The sequence below is a fragment of the Columba livia genome, chromosome 2 (assembly GCF_036013475.1).
Source record: "Columba livia isolate bColLiv1 breed racing homer chromosome 2, bColLiv1.pat.W.v2, whole genome shotgun sequence".
NCBI lineage: Eukaryota > Metazoa > Chordata > Aves > Columbiformes > Columbidae > Columba > Columba livia.
In genome coordinates, this window is record NC_088603.1 from 65,216,760 (window position 1) to 65,238,579 (window position 21,820).

At 37.5% G+C, this 21,820-nt stretch overlaps 1 protein-coding gene and 1 long non-coding RNA gene across 4 annotated transcripts in view; one reads left to right on the forward strand and one right to left on the reverse strand.

Moving 5' to 3' along the window:
* The first annotated feature begins 258 nt into the window (after positions 1 to 258).
* PRL (prolactin) lies at positions 259 to 6,764 on the forward strand. Its single transcript, XM_005506024.2, has 5 exons — positions 259 to 588; positions 2,087 to 2,268; positions 2,680 to 2,787; positions 4,218 to 4,397; positions 6,272 to 6,764. Exons 1-5 carry the CDS (start codon positions 561 to 563, stop codon positions 6,461 to 6,463), a joined length of 690 nt encoding a protein of 229 aa, XP_005506081.1. The 5' UTR covers positions 259 to 560; the 3' UTR covers positions 6,464 to 6,764.
* Positions 6,765 to 14,032: 7,268 nt separating this feature from the next.
* LOC135578813 (uncharacterized) overlaps positions 14,033 to 21,820 on the reverse strand; it is a 284,707-nt gene continuing 276,919 nt past the window's right edge. For all 3 annotated transcript variants that reach the window (XR_010470931.1, XR_010470932.1, XR_010470930.1), the window contains one exon: positions 14,033 to 21,004. This is a non-coding gene — a long non-coding RNA (uncharacterized LOC135578813). The remainder of the gene's footprint in view (positions 21,005 to 21,820) is intronic.

The window sequence follows — 21,820 nt, forward strand, 5'->3', positions numbered from 1 at the left end:
ACCTGTCTTTCCAGGAGCCTCCATTCCCTTTCTATGGATAAATTTCAGTACAATTTATGCTGGTTTTCTCACTGTGGACATTGTAAAATATTGTTTCCCTCTCACAAATAGCCAGAATTTTAACATTAGCAATCTTGGATGGTTGAAGAAAAAGGAAATGGTGAAAAGATAATTGTAGGGAGGGGGAACAGCAGGCTAGAGACATTGAGAATACCTGCCTCAGAAGTGACAACTGGAGCTTTCTAGGATAAATAACATTTGCACCTCATTCAGAGAAAATTTTGGCACCCTTTTTATCCAAATATACTTAAGATCCCACAGCTGAACTTCTTAATGAAATTTCCTCTCACAGTTAAAAATAAAAATTAAAAAAACACTGAATATGAATGTGGAAGAAAGGCGATTTGATGTTTGTAATTATCGAGGTAAACTCCACGACCTTCTGAATGTATGCAAAATGGACCCTGTATGGTGTATATAAAATCACTGTGTGTGCGGAGAACGAGTGCAAGTATTAGACTTCTTTCTGGTTAAGCAAGTCATCATACAGGATCCTTACCATGAGTAACAAGGGGGCTTCGCTGAAAGGTAAGACTTTTGTCATTCACCTGATGATAACTTTAGTATTTCTTTAAATTTGTATTGAATTAGGAAATAATTGAAATGCAACAGCTCTAGAAACTGAGGTCTTCCTGCCACTTAGTCTTCCAGTAATGGTGAAACCTGCCTTCACCTCAAATGTTTGGTGTTCAAAGTTTGGAATTAGAAGATGGCTTGATCCCTTTTTCCTCGGTCTTTTTTCTCCTAAGACTACCTTTGCATTGGGCAGTGTCACAGCAAATTGGCTTGAGTGATGTGACACATGCACACGAAAGACTGAATCCAGACTGCTTTGCTACACCACTCAGAAGGCAATGACTAGAAGTTATTATCCACAATCTAGAAGCAATGTAGTAATTCTAAAGTGAATGTTTTCAAAACCATCTTCAACTTTCTAAGCCAACAATTCTCAGTTTTTCTTATTCATAGAATTATTCCCTGGGGTACTTTCCCAACTGCGGTATGTGGTAGGTGCCTTGTTCATGGGAGAGGAGAAAGGTTTACTTCAATATTGTGTAAATACTCTTTTACTGAATTTAGAGCTAGAAATAAACTTTTCACATTATAACATTAGGGAAAGCTCTGCTAATTTATGGAGTACACTTTAATTTAGCATTTAAAATAAGTCTAGTGAACCAATAAGGGTAGAAGGCAAATTTCCAGAACTAAAACTCTCAGAGTACAGAAGAGTGTTCGTTGAATAAGTATGTTCATTTACCAAATATTTGCTTTTAATTTTTTCCATTGTTTTTCTGTGCATATATTTCACTGAATAGAAAATTTGACTCCGTTAAGTTAATATTAAAAGTTTTAGACAGACGAGATTTTATAGTTTAGATAACAAAAAGTCCTCTAGATCAGTTTCAGAAGCTCAGGAGAAAATAAAATAGTTCTCTCTGATTTCTTAGCAGTAGACAATTTAGTGTTAAACTCTAAACAGCAAAGCAGCACAGCTGCTGGAAATCTTCTGAAGGAATTCCCAGGACAATCAAAATCTTAAGAGAGTGACCTAACCACCCTCCCACAAAATTAATTCAAACTCCAAATGTTTGCAAAGAAGAAAAGGACCTATGGGAGGAGGAGGGGGGAAAAAAAGATCCATTTTCCAAACTTACATATCTGTGCAAATATAATTATGCATGTATATGTGAGGAAGTTTGATTTTTTATTTGATTTATCACTGTGTAATAAAGTCAGGCACAATAGTAAGAGATTTTGGAATACAGAATACACTTCAATGCGCGTTACTTTGTCTCCTCAAACTCTGTAGCGGACTCTGCTATACAGTCAGGATGAGAAAGAGGAGAAAGGATAACAGAACTACAGTGCTTCCCTCCTCCATTGATTTTCAGCAGTCAGTACAGGGGGTGCTCTGAGCCATGTGACCCCACAGCCAAAATCACCCAGCATCTGGCTCTGACAGCTACTTCTAAAGGCACATACAAATCCGTTTGATTCCATTTTGGTTTGTTTCAAACCTGAACAGGTTTGTTATTGGTTGTCCTTCTGGTGTCCAACATGCTCCTGACAAAAGAAGGAGTGACGTCCTTGCCAGTCTGCCCCAATGGATCTGCCAATTGCCAAGTTTCCCTTGAAGAACTTTTTGATCGAGCAGTTAAACTTTCACACTACATCCACTTCCTCTCTTCAGAAATATTCAATGAATTTGTAAGTACTCTGCCTTTTCCTGAGAGTGAGAAAATATAAAAATTCAATTTAATACTTTTTTAAGCACAAACATATGTTAACATATGAAATTCTTTAATAAGTAAACAAATATGACTGCTGCACAGACAGTGATTAGTCACAAAGGTGACCAAATCTGTGTATACTGCTGACCATTGCTAACATACCAAATATTTCTGTTAAAAGACACCATTTTTCCATCATTCTTTATCTGTGAAACAGGTTTGTGTTTGCTGGGTGCCAGTTTCACCCTAAAGACTCACAAGAAACTTTTGACCTTTACAGCATAAATGCAGTGATAAATGCAATGGAACAACAATTAGTTGATAGTGTTTGAACTGAAGCTCTTCTTACTTATCTGTTTCAATAATGCCTGTCCTTGCTGATCTGCAGGATGAACGCTATGCTCAGGGCCGGGGTTTTATTACAAAAGCTGTTAATGGCTGCCACACTTCCTCCTTAACCACTCCTGAAGATAAGGAGCAAGCTCAGCAGATTCATGTAAGTCCCATTTCTAATGTCATTCAGCGTGAGAGAGAGAGGAGGAAGAGGGAAGTTTAAGCAATAGAGAGGCAGCAGACAGAGAGGGAGGGAAAACAGTTTAACCGAAATAAAAAGACAGGAAGAGGAAAGCACCAAAAAGCCAACAAAAGTTTTTATAACATTTGCTAATATTAAGTTACAGACTATACAGAATATGTAAGTACCAGGAGCTTTCATCTTCCCTTCCTTTTCCTGTATGTTACATTCAGTCGTTGCATCTTATTTCCAATTACAATATAACCTCATGGAGCAATGCCAGTTACCATTCTTTTACAGCACTGAGAACACTACAACTTTTGAACGTTATCTTCAGACACCTTACAGACTATTATTATATTAACAAACATAAAAGTGCATAGACTAAATAGTGAATACTGTATCTAGGCAGAGGTAAATATTTTTCCACTAATTGAAAAATTTGACTTCACTAAACAAATGCCAAATAGATATTTTTTTCTGTTACCAGTAGGCAAAAGTGGTCACAACAACATCCATATACAAAATCTCTAGTGCAAAATGCTCGTAAAGATTAACATGCTACACATGTCAATTTAATAATTATAAACTTAAGGAAAGATGAAGATAGTCTTGTTCAGCCTATGCTCACATATACAATTTGAAAATATTAAGGAGAAAAAAATAAACACAGGTATATGAGTGGGGGTGTGCCAGGGAGAAATCTTTATCAGTTTCATGATGGTGATATCCTTGCAATGCCAGCATGGCCATCTTCTCAGTATGTCACTCAGAAATTCTATTGGGAGCAATAGAATTCACAGCCCTGGATACACAACAAGTCTGGTTGTGTTCAGATCCAGTGCATCTAGTGAAGAAGAAATGGTTGAATACTACCATAACTATAAGCTTTATGAATTTTTATTGACCACAATGAAGGACAATTTTTGAAACCAGAGAGCTACTGCTGGAAGTACCACTGTTCAAAGGGGAGGACAGATGGGTTATGTAGAGGCAATAAAAGCTTTTTAGTGGTTTAGTGTAATGTGCATCTTCAATTTAGTACTAAAATAATTTAAAAAAAAAGAAAGTATTTCGAAATGTTCATTAAAAAAAAAAAAAGATAAGGAGTCCTGTGTTTTTTTTCACAGAGATGAAATGCAGTTGTGTTTGCTTGTCTTTAACATGGAGAGGGTTTGATTATATTTTTTAGCACTGCTTGTGCTAATATTGTAAAACATGGTGACAACAGCCACAAACTTCAAAAATAAAATTGCATAGAGGCATCTAAGACAGGCATATAGGGCACATTCAGTGGAAGGTCCTTGAATAAGTTTCCAAATCACTGTGTCTGAGTACATTGCTCTAAATGCCTCCTAATGCTGCCAGCATTTAGCCTTCCTATTTTAACTACCTTTCCTGTGGGTGAGCAGCATGAAGACCTACTGAATTTAGTACTGGGAGTGCTGCGCTCCTGGAACGATCCCCTGATCCATCTGGCCTCTGAAGTACAAAGAATCAAAGAAGCTCCAGACACGATCCTCTGGAAGGCTGTAGAGATTGAAGAACAAAACAAGCGGCTTCTAGAAGGAATGGAAAGAATAGTTGGGCGGGTAAGTATTAGGTCCGTAACATCCTTCCAGCCTGTTGCTGTCAGGAAAACACACACAGTCATAGGCCCTCCCTCACTGAAACAGGGAACTGTAAATGTGAAGGAAAAAAAGGGCTGAATCTGAGAACTTTCCAGCTTTCTCCTTTCAGCTTTCTTTTCTTCTGCTGTCTTGCAATTTCTACAGAGAGCGATGTGACTGGCATAGCATAATCCAGTATACTCCCAGTCCTGCTTCAAGGGAAAGCGTAATCATCAGGACTGGTAATCGTCATTCTGTCTTTTAGTATTTTGAATTTCCAGTCTTTATTTTTTAAGGATGTGTCTGTGTTTTTTCACCCACACATATTTATATCTATGTTTTAGCATATTTATACACATATCTGTATACATATAGGTGGTGTGTATAGTTTTCAGAGCTATTGCTAAGATGTGGCATACAGCAAAATAATCATGGTATCTTTCATTTCTCGCACCATACTGGTTCCTCTGAACTCTGGCTCTGACTTGGTTCTCTCTACGGTTAGACAACAAAGCTGTTGTCTGACAAAACCCATACTTGAATACCCCTTGTTACCAGTAATTGATTGAAAGCTTTCCTGAATAAAATCAGCTCTAGCTTGTTTATTTTTAAAGGGCCTCTGTTAGCCCCTGAATATATCATTCTGTCAGTGAGCTAGATGTTAACAAGAGGTTCTGACTTTACTGGCTTTTGCTTAGGCTCTGAACAGCTGAAGAGCATTAAGAGTGCCACCATCACCGCATACACCACTTTCCACCGGATCACTCAGGGTCTCTCTTTCAGTTAGGTGTCTCTTTACTCAGAAACAGCCCATCCAGGCCACAAATGCATTTATCAGTGTAATCAAACACATCTCTAGCCTATATCCACGTGTAAAAAGGGTGCAGGCGTGGATCCAAGATAACAGTAGAAGTCAGGTGCTGCTACAGTTACCCTGTCATCACCTTCTCATTCACATTATTTACAGAAGGAGGTTGAAGATAAGACTGGCAAATTCATTAGTGTCAAACCACATTTCTGAGTGGCAGTAGGTCTATCTTTTTTTTTGCCTGTTGCTTAAACTGATAGCGGCTCCACAAATACTCTCCTATGAGCTTTCACAAAGTACAGCTGGTAGGAAGGAGGGTGCACAAGGACCAACAAGCACAGATTTCCTTCCTACTATGCAAGGTAGATTTCTGTGATATGATAAAAATAATTATCTTTTTCAAACAATGAGACCCAAACCAATCCTCACTTCAGATACTAAGTCAGTACATGAGTTCCTACACATAGCTTTCTAAAATTAGAAGTCACTACATCATTCAGCTTTTTTTTTTTCAGTGGAGTCTGAGGTACAGTACATCTGAAGATGTACTGCTGACAGATTCGTCTGGTAACAGGTTCCTGAAGCTGCCTTTATCAGAGAGATCACCTAAAAGATGGGCCAAGACAAAGCTTGAGATACACAAAAAGAAGTTCTAGGAACAAGTGTTAACAAAGATTTCAAGGTGGAAGGAACCTAAAAGAGATGTCACTGATGAGTGTGAAGATGAGTGTGCATGAAGGAAGGTTTGATTTCCCTGCAAAGTCAGATTCCACTGGACATTGGTTAACACACTAGTTCTTTTAAAACACTACTAACACAGTTAGGCTTTTAGATATTTTAGGGAAATAAACTGAAAAATCTGACAAACTAATTAAAAATCTGCATGAAGATGTAGAGCATTATACAGAATAGTGAGAACCATAACAGGAAACACTTTACAAGCCATGCACTAGGAACCAACATTCCTTGAGGCCAGTATTTTAAATGCTCTGTTCTATATCCAGACTGATTAACTATCACTTACTACAATATCATTTTGTGTCTTTAGGTTCATACTGGTGAGATTGGAAATGAAGTTTACTCTCGGTGGGAAGGCCTTCCATCCCTGCAACTCCCTGATGAGGACTCCAGACTCTTTGCCTTTTACAACCTGCTGCATTGCCTCCGCCGAGACTCTCACAAAATTGACAACTATCTCAAGCTTCTGAAGTGCCGCCTAATCCACGATAGCAATTGTTAATCTTAGTTGCTTACTGAAATAACGTGTCATGGTGTTCTTGTTGCTTTGCCACTTTTCATTGCAAACTCTATGAAAAGTCACACTGTACAGTACCAGGATCATCAGTAACTTTCAGGCATGTTTGTGTGAATTCTGGCTGCAACTATTAGCACCATTTATCTCAGTGTTTTGAAATGTTATAAATTACTAGTATGACAAGAATACACTTTTTTGTCTGATCTCCTCACCTAGTAGCCTTTCAGTGATAACCAGATCATGCAGTTATAAATAAAAATATTATTAAATCCAAAAGTGCATAACACTAAGTGGTGTCAGTGAATGAAAAACAGCTGGTGTAATTTATACCATTAGCAGTAGCTTCTCTTTTTGGATCTGCTGGCAGGATATCTTACTTCCATTGTTCTTTACACACCCTTCAAAAAAGAAAGAAAAGGGAGGGACGTCCATCACATATTACAATTAACTACCCTAAGCGAAAAGTGTGGTCTGAAATCAAATCTACTTGGATTGATGCTTTTACTCTGGACAAAAACTGTCTGTGTAGGGAAGAGAAAGGTAAGAAATCCATCCTGGCTATTAATTCTCCACGCAATCCATGGAGAGAGAAGACACATCTGGAACTTTAAGGACAGAGATCCAAGTATATCTACCTCTCTACTGACTATTTGGAGAAGGAGCATTTCCAAAGAAAGGTTGATTACATTTGAGGTAACTGAAGGCAAAGGAACCAATAGTTTTCAGTAGATTCCAACAGGCAATTCTGGGCATACATATCATATCCATCTACCCTTCAAATTCCTCACAAGTGATGTGGTAGTTACAGATGCTCAGAAAACTTTCTAGCTATAAAAAAGGCGCTAGCTGAGCTGAAGTGTCTCTATTCACTTTGGGTTTAGTCACACTCAAATTTTTGAGGGCACTGATTTTGAAACACTGTGCTTAAATATCAAAAAACTGGAGAGACCAAAACAATTTACTACTTTTGAAAAAATCTGGCTTACAGTCACACAGCAAGAAAGAAGTCAAATGGCACCTGCAGCCATTGACCATAACTATACACTGTCTTTGTAAGCCCTAAATAAACTCAGCCTTGGCTTCATCACACAGCTTCAGCAGAAAGGAGCTTCAATTCAAATCAGACCCTCATGGGTTTGGTTTTCCACTAGACAAGTCTGCTGCATTGGTTCAGTGTTGGGCTATCCTGGAAGAAGAGTGAAATACCAGAGAAGATGGGTTTGAGGACTTAAGCCTCTCGCTACCGTAACAGAATAAACGTAGTCAGAACAGGTATTTACATAGATTAGATAATATGAACTGCTAGAAAGGTCTCATTTTAGCCATTTCTATAAGGATATAATGCTACTTACATATCTAATAATATGTGTATATATGATGGGCTTTTCATGTCTTCATATGTTCAATTATCGATTGCCTCAGACTTTTTCTGGTTAAGTATATACTGAGTCCATTCTTAATATATATAAAATCAGCTGTACAGCAAAGAAATTCCTTCTTGACAGTCATAACTGACATCTTTCGCAAGCACTGAAATGCACAAAACTTGGGCCATATGCAACAGTGGTTTAACAGCACTGTACAACACTACAGTCAAGGAAGAAAATGGGTAAAATTTGCCAGGCACATGCAAATGCCTAGACTAGAATTTAATCTGATCAGAATATTCTGTTTTTTTCTTATAATGCCAAAGGGGGGAAAAAAGCATTTTAAAGGGAAAAAAAAAAGAAAAAATATCCTTTATAATTATCACAAGTGCTTAGAATTACAGTGTGAGTTCTTATTCAAAAGAAAACATGAATAATGGGACTACTCTATATTGAGCTGGAAAAATGATTATGTCTCACTGAGTAAACTCCTACCTCAGAATCTCTTTAGAATTCAAAAGCAACTTGATTAATAGGGCAGACATTCATAATTTCACACTTACATGACTAGATTTAAAACAATGACTTTTATTAAATGCTTAAAAATTACAGTGCTACAACAATTGTTTAAAACTTGCATGCACTGGCTTTATTGTAGCCTGGTTTAGTATAACTATGAGTTGTTAATTTCATAGAGAAAGATGAGAGAGAATGACCAAAAAAAGTCTGAAGAACTGAAAAGCTATCGGGTTTGCAACTGTTTAGCTGAAAGGGTGTTTAAAAGTTATCTGGTTAATATTCTGAGCCATCACAGCTGTCACAGACAGAAAGACACCGAACTCCATGAGCACATTCAAAGCTACACCTTCATTGTCAAGTGTCCTGCCACAGACAATGTCTTTGGACTTTGATTGTTCAAGCCAAAATGTAGGCCAGTTGGCAATTCTCTTTTTTTCAGTTGCTAATAGGAGCAATACACTCTTATCTCACTAATATTTCATTAATTAATACATAGTCATAAGACCTGACCAACTATTGTATTCCATCCAATAAAAATAGTTATATAGCCAGCGTCTTATTTTACACCAAACTGAATTAAGTACAAGCATTTTCTTTCTAAATTAAAAGAACATACATCAATTAGAGTTTTATTCCAAATATATTAACTTCTGGCTACTTCAGGTTTCCAGCATTTGAAATGGTTCGCTTTCTAATTATTTATTCAACACCCAAATCTGCCATATTTAAATCTCTGCTGTTTTCCTTACTTCTGTTCATTTCAAATTGCTTAGTGATAGGAACAGAAATATCCATGTGGTTGAAATAGAGGCCCAGTTTCTGTTCCCTTTGAAAATTATATCCAAGCTTCCATAGATGGCAGTAAATTTAAGATAAGACCTTGTGACACCAAATCTAAATGGTATGAAGCCCAAAGCAACTCACCACTGGGAGCATTTACTACTGAACGCAACAGAGCAATAGAGATACGCAAAATAAAAATCTAACTTTCTGTTCAAGATTTGTGCCTAGACTCTACGCCTATATCCAACCATTGAAGCAAGCAGAAATTTTTTTCAGGATGATTTTAAAGCAAAGAAAGGAAGATTTTACTAACAGTATATGCAGTATATGTCATTTGGAACCAGGTGCTTAACTAGTAATGTGATAATTTCTCTACTATCTTTTTTTTTTTTTTTTGAGATTCTACAAAAAGTCTCCAAAAGTTTAACTTCTAGTGGGCAGGGGGCGGGAAAAGAGACTATAACTCATCTGTACAATACAGTTTACCTTCACAGTATTATTTCAAAGGCAATCCACTATTCTAATAACAAGGGATACAGTGTAGAAATCACAAATACCATCTAACTTCAATTTCTGAACAACATAAATTCTCTGAGGGCTATATTTTAAACTGAGTCTTCTTATTATAAATGAAATGTATACAAACAATAAATTATGTCAGACATGTAAAGTCAGTAATCATACTTATGTATATATCCATTCACTATAGAAATCAAATACTACAATCTTGCATGGGAATAACGTCATAGGTATACATATTCCTACTGAAATTACTGGGTTTACTGATCTGTAAATCTATTCACACATACAACTATTTCTACCTCAAGCTCTTAATGAATTGTGCCTGCAAGATGACTTTCGCAAATCTTGAAGACTGCAGCTGAGCCTCAATGTTCAATTCAATTGAAACTTAAGACTGACTATCCATAGGTTTATATGAAGTGTTAAAAGGAGGTTTAAGACTAGTTTTAAAACATAATTGTATCTTTTTGAAGTTCTTGTGCTGCTATCCATCTTTAGGAACGAAGTTAAATTCAAATAAACATCAGTCTTGGTAAACGGTAGGAATGTCAGCTATGGTGGTCCAAATTTTTTACCCAAACAACTCAAAGACTATCAGATAACATTTCAACAATATCTACTATCATTGGGATTCTAAGGCTATATTTATATATACACCTTATAATTGAACATTTTTTAAAATGTACATTTCCTCATAGTGATTTTTCATTTTCTTTCATATACTCAAGTATGAGGAGGAAATGAAAACAGATGAGTAATGGTGCCTAATATCCTCTAACCTGTATCTTTTTTCATACAGGTGAAAGCAGTACAAACTGCCCTTATCTTCAGTGAAAAAAGAAAAATAGGTTCAGAGACTTCTCCCATTTTCTCTGTTTTTTGTTTGTTTTTTTTTTTTAACGGTCCCACAGACAGATTCCATGGAACTCAAAGACAATACAATAACATTTTAAAGGAAAATGCAGGGCCCACCTTTCAATCTGTAATTGTATTGTGCACTGGAGAAAAACCAAATCCTGCTGCTTACATTGTCACTAATTCTCTTTCATATCAACATGTTTATGCTCTATTAATCATCTAAGAAGCACTAGATTCTCATGATAATATTCTGGGTTTTGGGGGGAAGAATAAGTTTTCATGGCATACTGCCTTCTTATTGAATTACAATATATAATAACTTTTTGGTTTTTTCCTCATGGAGGAGTTCTGAAGTTCTTTCATTGAGTGGTAACATTTTATATCAATATTGGCCAGTCCACATAATCTTATTGTTCTTCCTTGGTGCACAGTGTGAGGGGTAACAAACTATAATAAGTGAAAGGAGGTTAAAGAAAGAAAGACTTTCAGGGTCACAGAAACACTTGGTCTCTGGCTCAAGAAGTACTGATGTATAGATGGATGAACGTTCCTTTCCTCTTTACTATTGACACTGATCCCCACTAAAAGTCCTGAGGACATGTCGTGGACAGAGCCCTTTGCCAGGAATTCCTGTATTTCACAACCATAAAAAAATGATGGCATAGCCACTAGCCAAAATTTTTTCAAGAACACTTCTAGAACAAACACTTCTTTACAATTTATCCAGTCTGATACCAGAAAGTGCTTCACCAAGCATAAAAATTAATAGTATTTACTAACAATATTTAATAGTAGTAGTCTCTCAAAACCTCACTTTTCCTGTCACAAGTCACCACACTAATTATGGGAACATTTTTCTCTTTTTAATAAATGATAGGGTTCATTACACAGAAGAGTTCAGATCACTTATTAATTCACGAGTGACAGTGTGAGTCATCAAAAATGCTAAAAGCAGTAATTCTAGCATATCAAAGCTATAAAAATCATATTGATTGTACCATATACCACATGTTGCAAAGGAGTTCGCAGAATACAAAATACATAACATGCATGTGCACTCAATGAGTAGGAATCAGTTTGTGCACTAAATGACTAACTCTAAAAGTATTCCCATTTACTGATGAAGTTTTCATCACTATTAAGCTGACTACCTCCCTCCAGCTTTCCGTGCCAAATAAGTCAAAAGTTGATAAAGAATATTATGGGGTTTTGCAGTATAATCAAAAATACTAGACCCACACTCAACAATCAAGTCACAGTTACTGTACACTAACAGTGGGGAAAAAAAAAAAAAAAAGTCCCTTCCCAGCAAGGTCCTGCTCTGTTTACTTCTAATTCAAACAAATAGGAACCAGAAGTACGCAAAGTGTGCAAAGTGTGGTATATATAGCATAGCTTTTCTCACTGCCATTCTTTTCACTCTATTGCTAAGTTAGAAATCATTCCTGAAATATAAATAGATATTATTGTGCTTACCTTTTCTGACTTCATGTTTGGAAGCACTATGCATGGTTTGCAGGATTAGGCCAATAATCGTACATGACAATAGGCTCTTTCTTTAGCCAGATGATTGAAATAACAATAATCTTCCCCAGGAGCCATTTTTTTGGGAGATTTCCAGCCTGATTTCACGGATAAAAATAGCTCATTTAGCTCAAAAAAGCTTCCAAGCCTTTTGATGATTATCCAAGCCTAACAAAAGCCTCAGGACCTTTTGGATGTTCCAACATCATGGACCTACAGCACATGTGCTAAAACTTAATATGACAAGAGCTACTTGAATCAATTTGATTTCCATGGTATCTTCATGAGACTCATGCAATACAGATCATGGGTCCTCATGTCAAATTTAATGCAATGAGCAGCTCAGTAATTCTTTAAAATGGCTTTTATGTTTTGCAAGGAATCTGTTCTTCTGCTTTCCTGTTGCATCACAGTGAGAAAATAGAAAAGACTGGTTTTTATCATCCTGTACTAGAAAATACTTCATTGTATTAGAAAATTCTCTCATGCTCTCTCAAGGGCCACGTGAAGGAAGAAAGTGAAATGCACAGCCTGAATTTCCTGAGAGATTAGCTTTTGATGGACGGTACCACGGAAAAGGTAAAGCAAAAGCATCAGAAATGGTTTGCAAGAAGTTTAGGATACTCATTAATTTTTATTTTCACTTGAGAATCCTTCTAAGTGAAAGAAAGGTTTAGGTGAATAAGACATAAACAGACTCATACAAAAGCAAATCTTGAAGCTTTCAATACAGTGGTGGATAGCAGAATTGTTCTGCAAAAGATGTTTTCTATCACCTCGAAAACCCTTGTTGTGCATGTTATAACTCACCAAAAATAAAAAAAAAAAAATGTTCACTGCTGCTTTGAGAGGGAAAAGGTACCTGTATGATTATTTTTGTCATGCACATCACCTCAGTATCAAAGCATGGCATGCCTGGTGTAGCCTCCTTATCAAAGGGATTATTAATTCTGTCTTGGCCTAAATTAAGAGTCATACCTATCGTCATGGCAGAAATCTGACTGGGGACAAAACAGCTGAGCAAAACTGTAGAATGATGGTGCTACCATATTGAACATGCGCAACACATTTTAGAGAAATGGTCAAGGAATACCACACACTCTTCTCCAAACCATGCACTGAATCATAGAATCATAGAATGATTTGGGTTGAAAGGGACGTTTAAAAATCATCTAGTCGAACACCCTGCCATGGGCTGGGACATAATTCACTGGCTCAGTTGCTCAAAGCCCTGTCCAACCTGACTTTAAACACGTGTGATGGTGAGGCATCCACAACTTCTCTGGGCAAGCTGTTCTGCTATCTGATCACCCTAATTGCATTTTTTTTTGCCTTTTATCCAATCTAAATCTACCTTCTTTCAGTTTAAAACTGTTGACCCTTACCACTACAGGACAAGACTCTTTCTTTATATACTGAAAGGCTGCAAAAAGGTTTCCCTAGAGCCTTCTCTTCTCCAGGCTGAACAACCCCAACTCTCTCAGCCTGTCCTCACAGGAGAGGTGTTTCAGATCTCTGATCATTTTTGTAGCCTCCTCTGGACCTGCTCTAACAGGCCCAGGTCTTTCTTGCAAGTACTGCAAGTGGCATCTCATGAGAGCAGAGGAGAAGTGAAGAATCACCTGCCTCAGGCTGCTGGCCATGCTTCTTTTTATGTGGCACAGTATACCGACAGCTATGGTGTTTAAGCAGAGTGCTATTTGCTTTCTGAGCTGCTATGGTTGTTGAACCTCATGAGGTTTGCATAGGCCCACTCATTAATAATGAGAAAATATTCCTTAAGCAGGGATCTCCATGAAACTACCGTTTTAACAACAGTTCAAGAAATACTTCTCAGTAGAAAAAGGGACCAAAAACTAGTATGACAACGTGCTATGCAAAAGCTTTTGCAAAATGCAATGTTGTACAAAGTATATCAATGTGCAGTTCAAGATGAAAACATAAATAGCAATTAACAAACAATCTGATGAACATAAGAGGGTTTTTTGTGATAAGTTTTGAAAAACAATCTTTTATTTGGAGTCCAGAGATAGCCACAAGTCAGTTAAGTAACACAAACTTTCAAGTAACATCTAACAAAGATACCTGATCCAATAACACCGTGTGTAAAAAAGAAAGACTTTCCCAACACTTCTCCCTGTGGCCAGCACCTACAAAGCAGAAATATGCAGAGCTTACACTAGAGGAAACTGGATTTTTTTTTTCTCTCTCTCTATGTAAACTCATTCCCTTTAGAAATTAGTGAACACCTCCCTGTTCACAACTAGTTATCAGTGGTTGTAAGTTAGCAAGATTTCTCCAGTGAGTCCACTCAGATGGGTTATTTCTTTCAAGGGAAACCCAATTTCAATAACATATTAAACATGCACTTTCCACTCCACTGGGTGTTTTTAAAGAGCTGCCCTTTTTATCATCATCAAATCTATGGACTTTAAAATCCTGATGGAATTGAACCCAAACGCTGAATTGCTTCTTTAAGCAGCTATTACAAGTAGGTAGGGTGCTGAAAAATGGAAACAATGAAGGATTAAGCCCATTTTACTACATCTTGTTGTCCTTCCAACACGCCACAGCCACCCTCAAGATCCTTACTTTCAGGACCATGGCTGTGTAGGCCTGGGCAAGTTAGCGGCAAGAAGGGGGACCAAGGCGAAATGCCTGGTTTGGAGGCATGAAGGAGAGTTAGCAATTAACTCGGCAGCAATGGGGAGAGGCTGGCGGCCCAGGCGGCCCCACGGCCTGCTGGTGGTTGCTAGGCAACTTGGGCCTCCCGCTGCCCCCGGGGCCTTCAGCGCAGGCTGGGGGGGGGTCGGGGAGCTGGGGGGGGAAGGATTTTTGACCAGGCTACAGAGAGCCAGGCGCACACATACATTGTTGTAAATAAGGAGGGAGGGGGCGAAATAACCACAGTGTTGCTCCGCTTTCGAATTCAGAACATTCAGTGGGTAGCAGGTTTTCCTGTGGTTTTTGTGTTCATTTTTTTTTTTTAATGTAACTGACAAAATCTGGCAACAATGTGCAGTGTAAAAAGTGACATTTTGACTCTAAGGGAGGAATTATTTGCAATTTGTTTTGAACAGAAGCTTAGTTCATGTCAGATGTGAACCTCCAGACAATCATTAGTTTAAACTGCCTGCTATGTGTTTAAAAATTTCAGTCAATTTAGAACTGATCTGAATTGCAAATAGGATGGTAATAAGCCATTAGGGAGCAACATATCTCTCTTTCACACTTGCAACCCTCTTCTTTAAGGGGCCTGGACTGCACTGAAATATGAAAATACCACTTTGCTCATGCGCATTGCTGACAAACATGGAAACGTAGGAGATCCAGAATCAGAAAGTCACAGTAGGAGGAGAAAACCAGGAGCCACCTCAGGAGCAAAGAAACAGATGTATCCCCTGCTTTGAACAAGAGGCAGCACTCAGTTTTCCACAGAATGGTCTGACTTGCTGATGGCACAGTAATTCACGGGCCTGGTACCTGACCATCTGTGCTTGGTTACTTTGATTTCTGAGGATTTGAGGTGTTTCTCATCCTCTGTGAAACCATTTTTGTAAATGAGTGTAAGCTCTGCATCACCTAAGGTTTTCTGCACAGTTACCAATATTTCCTCAAAATTAACTGCTGAACAACCTTCTGTGTGCAAATGAGTGAAAATATACGTTTTTCATTCTTGAGCTTTAAGCTCAAGACAGTGCTGTGCAATACACAGATCCATTGACTGATAAGACATCTGCAAAACTAAAACAGAGTAAACATCTTTCAGATGATAGCAATAAGCATTGTAGATCCTATCCCAACTATCTTTTACCCCTGAAGAACACTATAAATCACCTGCTGATGTTTTGTAGGTGTTTCAGAGGTGGACAGACTTTATTCTGCAGCCTTATTGCCACTCTATAGCCACACTTGGATAGCTGTCACTGTATTTTTTTTACACTGCCTCACAAAATTGTATAAAGCTAATCTATTTCATGGTTTCTCAAGTTTGCAGCCGAGGCTGACTCTATGCCTCACTATACCAGCTAATAAACAACATACTCTCTGAATTCAAGCAGATTCCCATGCAGCTATGATGAAGGGAGAAATGCAGACTTCTGATCTGCGTCTATAAAAGCTGAGTGCTGGTACCTTGGTACCAACCAGTGCAGTATAAGTTCCCATACCATTGGACACTTTTGCAGTCCTACAGCTGAACAGTTTCCTAATGGGATTCTGGGACTCCTTCCTTAGATGCGTAAATACAGCTCCTTGAGGTTTTGTTTCTAGAGAACCTCTTTGTTGACAGGGGACTAGCCCAGAGACATCAACAGCAAACCACAGAGACTTTGTAGAGTCTCACCTCACAGGAGGTCCGGTTGACCCAAATGCCGCTGCGCTAGCACACATTCTGGACAGGATTTCTGCAAAACATGCCTTCGTTCTTAGGAGAGCATTAAAGTGGATATCCCATTAATTCTTTCAAAGCGTATCCACTCAATCCCCTCTGCTTTTCAGAGATAACACCTTATAACTGCTGACTTCAGGTGAATTTGGATATTACTCCACATCTCAGCTTTCCTAGAAGGTTCATGTCAGCTTCTGTCTGTCTGGCAATATGCTAAAGAGGTGATTGCTTGCACAGTGCCTTTATTGAACTGCCACACAGCAGAAAGGAAATGGGCATGGTCAAATAGGTCAAAGTTAGAATGCTGAGCCAGACACTTTGCATAAGAAGGGGGCAGCTAAGCAAGGAAAATGCAACTCAGGTAAAACTATGGAAGCAGATGAATAGTACAAGAGCTCAATTAACCAGCTTTCCACCCAGGACAGAAAAAAATCTTTCAGTCTGAGCCTCTCTGAGTCAAACTGTACTCCCTAGCACACATCTGAACCAACCTTAACATGGGCTAATTCTAATGACACAGGTTTCTAAATCTTGGTGTAAACATACATGGAAAAGTATACATGTATAAATTATTCCACTTTAGCATTTGCAAGAAATTCTGTTGCACAAATATTAAAAACAAAGGGACAAAATACTTTCAATATTCAAAATTTCATATTAAAAGGCTGTGGCAATATGAATAAGCTTCAAACAGCGAAATCCTGAGGTTTTGTTTTGGATAACTTCTTCAAGGACCGGTACATCTAAAACTACTTGAGCACTGCAAACTTTGCAGACAATTCTGCACCAGCAAAAGTAAAGAATTATGAACTCTTTATTCCCTTGGAGCACACCAGAATATTCATCTCCCTCAAAGCCACATGCAGTAAATTAATCCTTTCCAATTATCTTTGCAAGGCATGTTTGGGGTAAAAATTCTCTGCTTTCATACATACATGTGTGGTTCTTCCACTCATTTTAGTAAGATAAAAGACATTTCCAATTTGGATCTCTGAAAAGGTCTGACATTCAGTATTTATTATTATAGCAAAGATGAAGAACAGTCCTACTGAGCACTAGTATTTAAGATTTATTCCTTTCAGAAGTGATATTGTGGCACAGGACAATTAACATATTCCCAGAAGTATATCTTTCAAGCAAAAAATTTCCTGTGATAAATACAGAATTAAAGATGGTATTATATGTTAATTCAGATGAAAATGGAGCAATTAGATACTTCCAAATCTAAACTCTAGCTATTTACAATTTCCCCAGCAACTGCAAAGTAATTTAAAAAAAAAAAAAAGAAGTCATGCTTTCCTATCATTACATTGGATTTAAGACAGTGCACCAAACGAGATAATCAGAATCTAGTAAAACATTGTAAGGAGAAAAATATATAAATATTTTGCTATCTGCTCTTTTTTAGTGATTTTAAACTGTTCTGTATTTTTGTCTCCTCAGAAGAGGTATTCAATATTCATTCCATCAATTATTCTGACAAACTCTTTACATGCCAAAGTCCATTCTCTAAACATATTTTCTACACACAATTCTTTTTAATCATCATAAATGGGTTTTTGCATGTAAAAGTAACCCCTGCACGTACACCTCCATAATCTAGTAGATATATAGGGAAACTGCTAAGATTTAAATATCTGCTCCATTTACATTTATAAACTGACTTTCATGTAGAGGGTTCTTATCCTTATTTGACACGTGGCACAGGCCAAAGATCTGCAGTTGTATTTACTGAAAGGAAACCAACACAAACAGTGAAAGGGAAAGATATGAGCAACTTGGGAGATGTGATTTCTTGGACTTTTAAGCATGTGTGTGTGTGATAGTCGTATACTTTTTGTGTCAGATATTTGGCTATCTAAATATTACTTTTCACATGACATAGTCCTGAGAGTATGTAGTATAAATTATCATATATTAGTTATGAAAAGATGGTCATGTGAATGGAATCTGAAAGACAAACAATCATCTCTCAGCTGCAACTGAACATAATCCAAACACAGAGTAATATTTTGCTTTGGTTAAAGAAGTATGCTACAGGAATCAAAGGCTCAGACCTACATTCCTTCCTTGCATGGATACTCCTATTTATTTCAGTGGAATGGCTAATTTAACATGGTACAATCAGTCAATGCTATATCTATTCCCCAAAGAATATCAGCATAGGTACATGACATTCATGTAAAAAACACATCCCTTGAGGGTAGGTCCTTGCAGAGATCTTTTATATTGGAATAAATTTTAATCAACATATTCAAGGTTCAAGTTGTGAAAATTCAGTTCTTGACTCTAAATCTGTCTGTATCATTGCTAATAGATTTTGAAAAAATTTCCTAGCCAGTAAGGCAAATGGTAAAAACGTGTCTTTTAGAAATGTCTTTGTATGAAAATACTGATATGCACTCATTTAATTGGAAGTGTATCATGGCCTTTTCCAAATAGAGGACAGGAAGGAAAAGCACTGTGCTCTGAGATTCATTCAAATTTTTCAAGAGTAGCAAATTCTCACCCCGTTGCCCCCAGAGAGAAGCCAGAGGAGTTTTGGAGCCAAAGTCCCACCTTTTGTGGTGCTGCTGATTTTGGAGTATCCAGCTGAAGTCCATCTGAGCTGCTTCATGGTGTCCTGTTGCTGAATCCATGCTATGCCTGCTGTGGTAAATAGAACCTCCTCCCATAAAGCTGGAGACAAATGTGGTATTGCATACAAGAAGTGATGTATAAACACAGAGTTGCACAAAGTCCCATTTGGTTTCCACAAAAGTAAGATGGAAAATATCAAGGCAGATGTTTCCCACAAATACCACCTAGATGTGGGAAGAAGGAAATCTGCCTCCTCTGTGCATATCTACAGAATTCAATCCATCCCTTATTTCCCATCTTCCAAACATGTTTTTTATTCAAAGAATGAGACATGACAGAATGTATGTGTATATGAAATAACACGTGCCTTGGGGACAATAGCAGAGGAAGGTGAAGATAATCCCAAATGTGGAGGTGAAGACAGTGATACAAAATGCAGTTCATCTCCTGCAGACACAAGCCTAGAAGTCCTGTTACTGTGAACATAAATAGTCCTGGACAACCTCCCCATCCAAAAAAAAAAAAAAGTCCTTTCCCTGATGAATCTGTATAAAATGTTCTCATTGACACAAAATAGAACATAAAGAAGTGGACAAATATATCACAAAAGAACTGCTTCTAAAGCATAGCAGATCATGCTATGGTGATGTACTGAAAGGAACAACTGTGTACCTGGATGACAGTGTTATCGAATGGCTGCTTGGAGACAAAATGTAGTATGAAGCCACAACATTTTGCTCTACATCATCGTAGTCACTGCTGTCCTCTCTGTCTTACTTTGTTGTACTGGTGTGTGAGTGGGGCTGGCTTGCAGCTGACACTTATTTTCATTCTATTTTATTAATGCACAATGTTTAAATGTCTGATTTTTGCTAACATCTCCAAGCCTCCAAACTCTCAGTCATATACGCAGTTTTCCCCTCAATGCTGTGAGGTGATTTAAGAAAGATGGGATTGGACACAAAAGTAAGGGTTAATGTGAGTAAGACCTTGTCTCATACCTTAAAATATATATGAAAAGGTATAAATATATTTTTTCTTATAAAAAATTAACGAGAAGGTATATATCCATTTTACCATGAAGAAGCAAATTATACTGGGAGTAATTGTTTGGTAACGGGTTTTGACACTGCCAAGCAACAGATGGATCAGTCCTAACGTTAGTATGTAAAGTCTTTTTTTTTTTTTTTCCCCCACTTCTAACATGCTATTAAAAAAAAAATAAAAAAAAGGCAGTCGTTCTTAATATTCCACAGAGCTGCATTGCAGTTTTAATTTCTGCTTCATACTGATTTGGTAAAATATATGTGTTTGATTCTTGAAGAACTTTTACATAGGAAAGAGAGGACTTGTTATTCAGAGACTGACACCTCTCTTTCATGCCTTTCCCTCTTCCTATGAAAATGCAACCTACAAGAAAGAAATGTGAAATATCTCATGGTATAAGAATTTAGCTTTGGTTCTCATACTGAAAGGTAGTGAGAGCTGAGAGTGCTTTTGTTTGTGGGTTTGCTTTTGTTTGCATGGGAATTCCTTTGTTTGGTTGGGTTTGTTTGTTTGTTGTTTTGTTGTGGTTTTTGTTTAATAATTTAGCAAAATTTTGCAAATGTTGAAAATCCATTTCCCTGCAGCTCGAGAGGCCTACAACGTAGCTGAGTGCTTAGAAACTGGCCATTCTGTAGCTGGGCAATGTCTTACAAATACAATATATATATAGAAAAGGGGGAAATATTACTGGAAATACCAAGGACTGTTTCCAAGACAACAGCTCTGAAGACAAGACATCCACTGGAGAAGCAATCCATCTGTCCGTGTATCTATATGACTCTAGAAAACACTATTTCCAGGTGTTAAGGCTCACTTCATCTTTAGAACTGCATAAGCATTCATCCACAGAGTAGCAATGGTGTGAGAAGTACCAAGAAGGACGGAATTCAGCAAGGTGGTGGGCAAGCAGAAAGCCAACAGAAGGCTGCATCCTTCCTGTTGAAAAAAATTGAGAAAGATCAGCAGTTCAGAGGTAGTTATGGAGTATGCACTACCAGAAGAAAAGAAGATTGTGGCGACAGATAAGTGTTCTAAGGGTTAACCTGAAACACAGCTGCTCACTTTGCTGGCATGTAAGCTTACCATACTCAATGAGGTGATTTATGTAACATAAAAATACAGACACATAAATGTCTATCTTCTGGTACTAAATGCATTAACATTAGAATTAGATATGTCATCTGTAGCCAGTATACATTATTTTACTCATCAGTACATATTTATTCCTTTGTCAGATTTTTGTTTAAATGAGCTTCACTGAACACAAAAGACCTGAATAATTTGATATGCAATAAATGTGTCCTTGTAGCCTTATTATTTCCTTAAATAGAAAAAGGAATATGGCTAGATCAGCTCAAATGACAATTCACTGTCTTATATTAGGTTCACTAGGTTACAGAGGGAAACATTCATGCTCTCTCAAATGAAAGGGTTCAAAAAATGACAGAATGTATAGTTAATTAGTTGACTGGATTATTCAGTCCCTGCATAAACTTATGAGCTCTGCTTTAGTGAAGAAGCAAGCACTGACAGAAGTTAATGCCTTGGAGATTCTTCTTTAAACATTTTAGACTCTTGTCAAAATTATAATTGCATTCATATGAGATTTCCTGTATTTGGTATAACAGGGAGTTGATCTTTTTTCACCTGGTAGAAGTTTTTCAGCTGGAAAAGGGAACCAAACAGATGAAAAAAAAAAAAGGGTGGCATGCATCAGGAGTAATTGTGTAGGTGCTGTACAAAACTCCTTGC

What these genes read in the sequence shown, in the direction of transcription:
- PRL (XM_005506024.2), top strand. Translation starts at nt 561, where the DNA reads ATGAGTAACAAGGGGGCTTCGCTGAAAG. An exon ending in CAGAAATATTCAATGAATTT is followed by an intron (nt 2,269 to 2,679) that starts GTAAGTACTCTG and finishes GCTGATCTGCAG; the next exon opens with GATGAACGCTATGCTCAGGG. An exon ending in AGCAAGCTCAGCAGATTCAT is followed by an intron (nt 2,788 to 4,217) that starts GTAAGTCCCATT and finishes GTGGGTGAGCAG; the next exon opens with CATGAAGACCTACTGAATTT.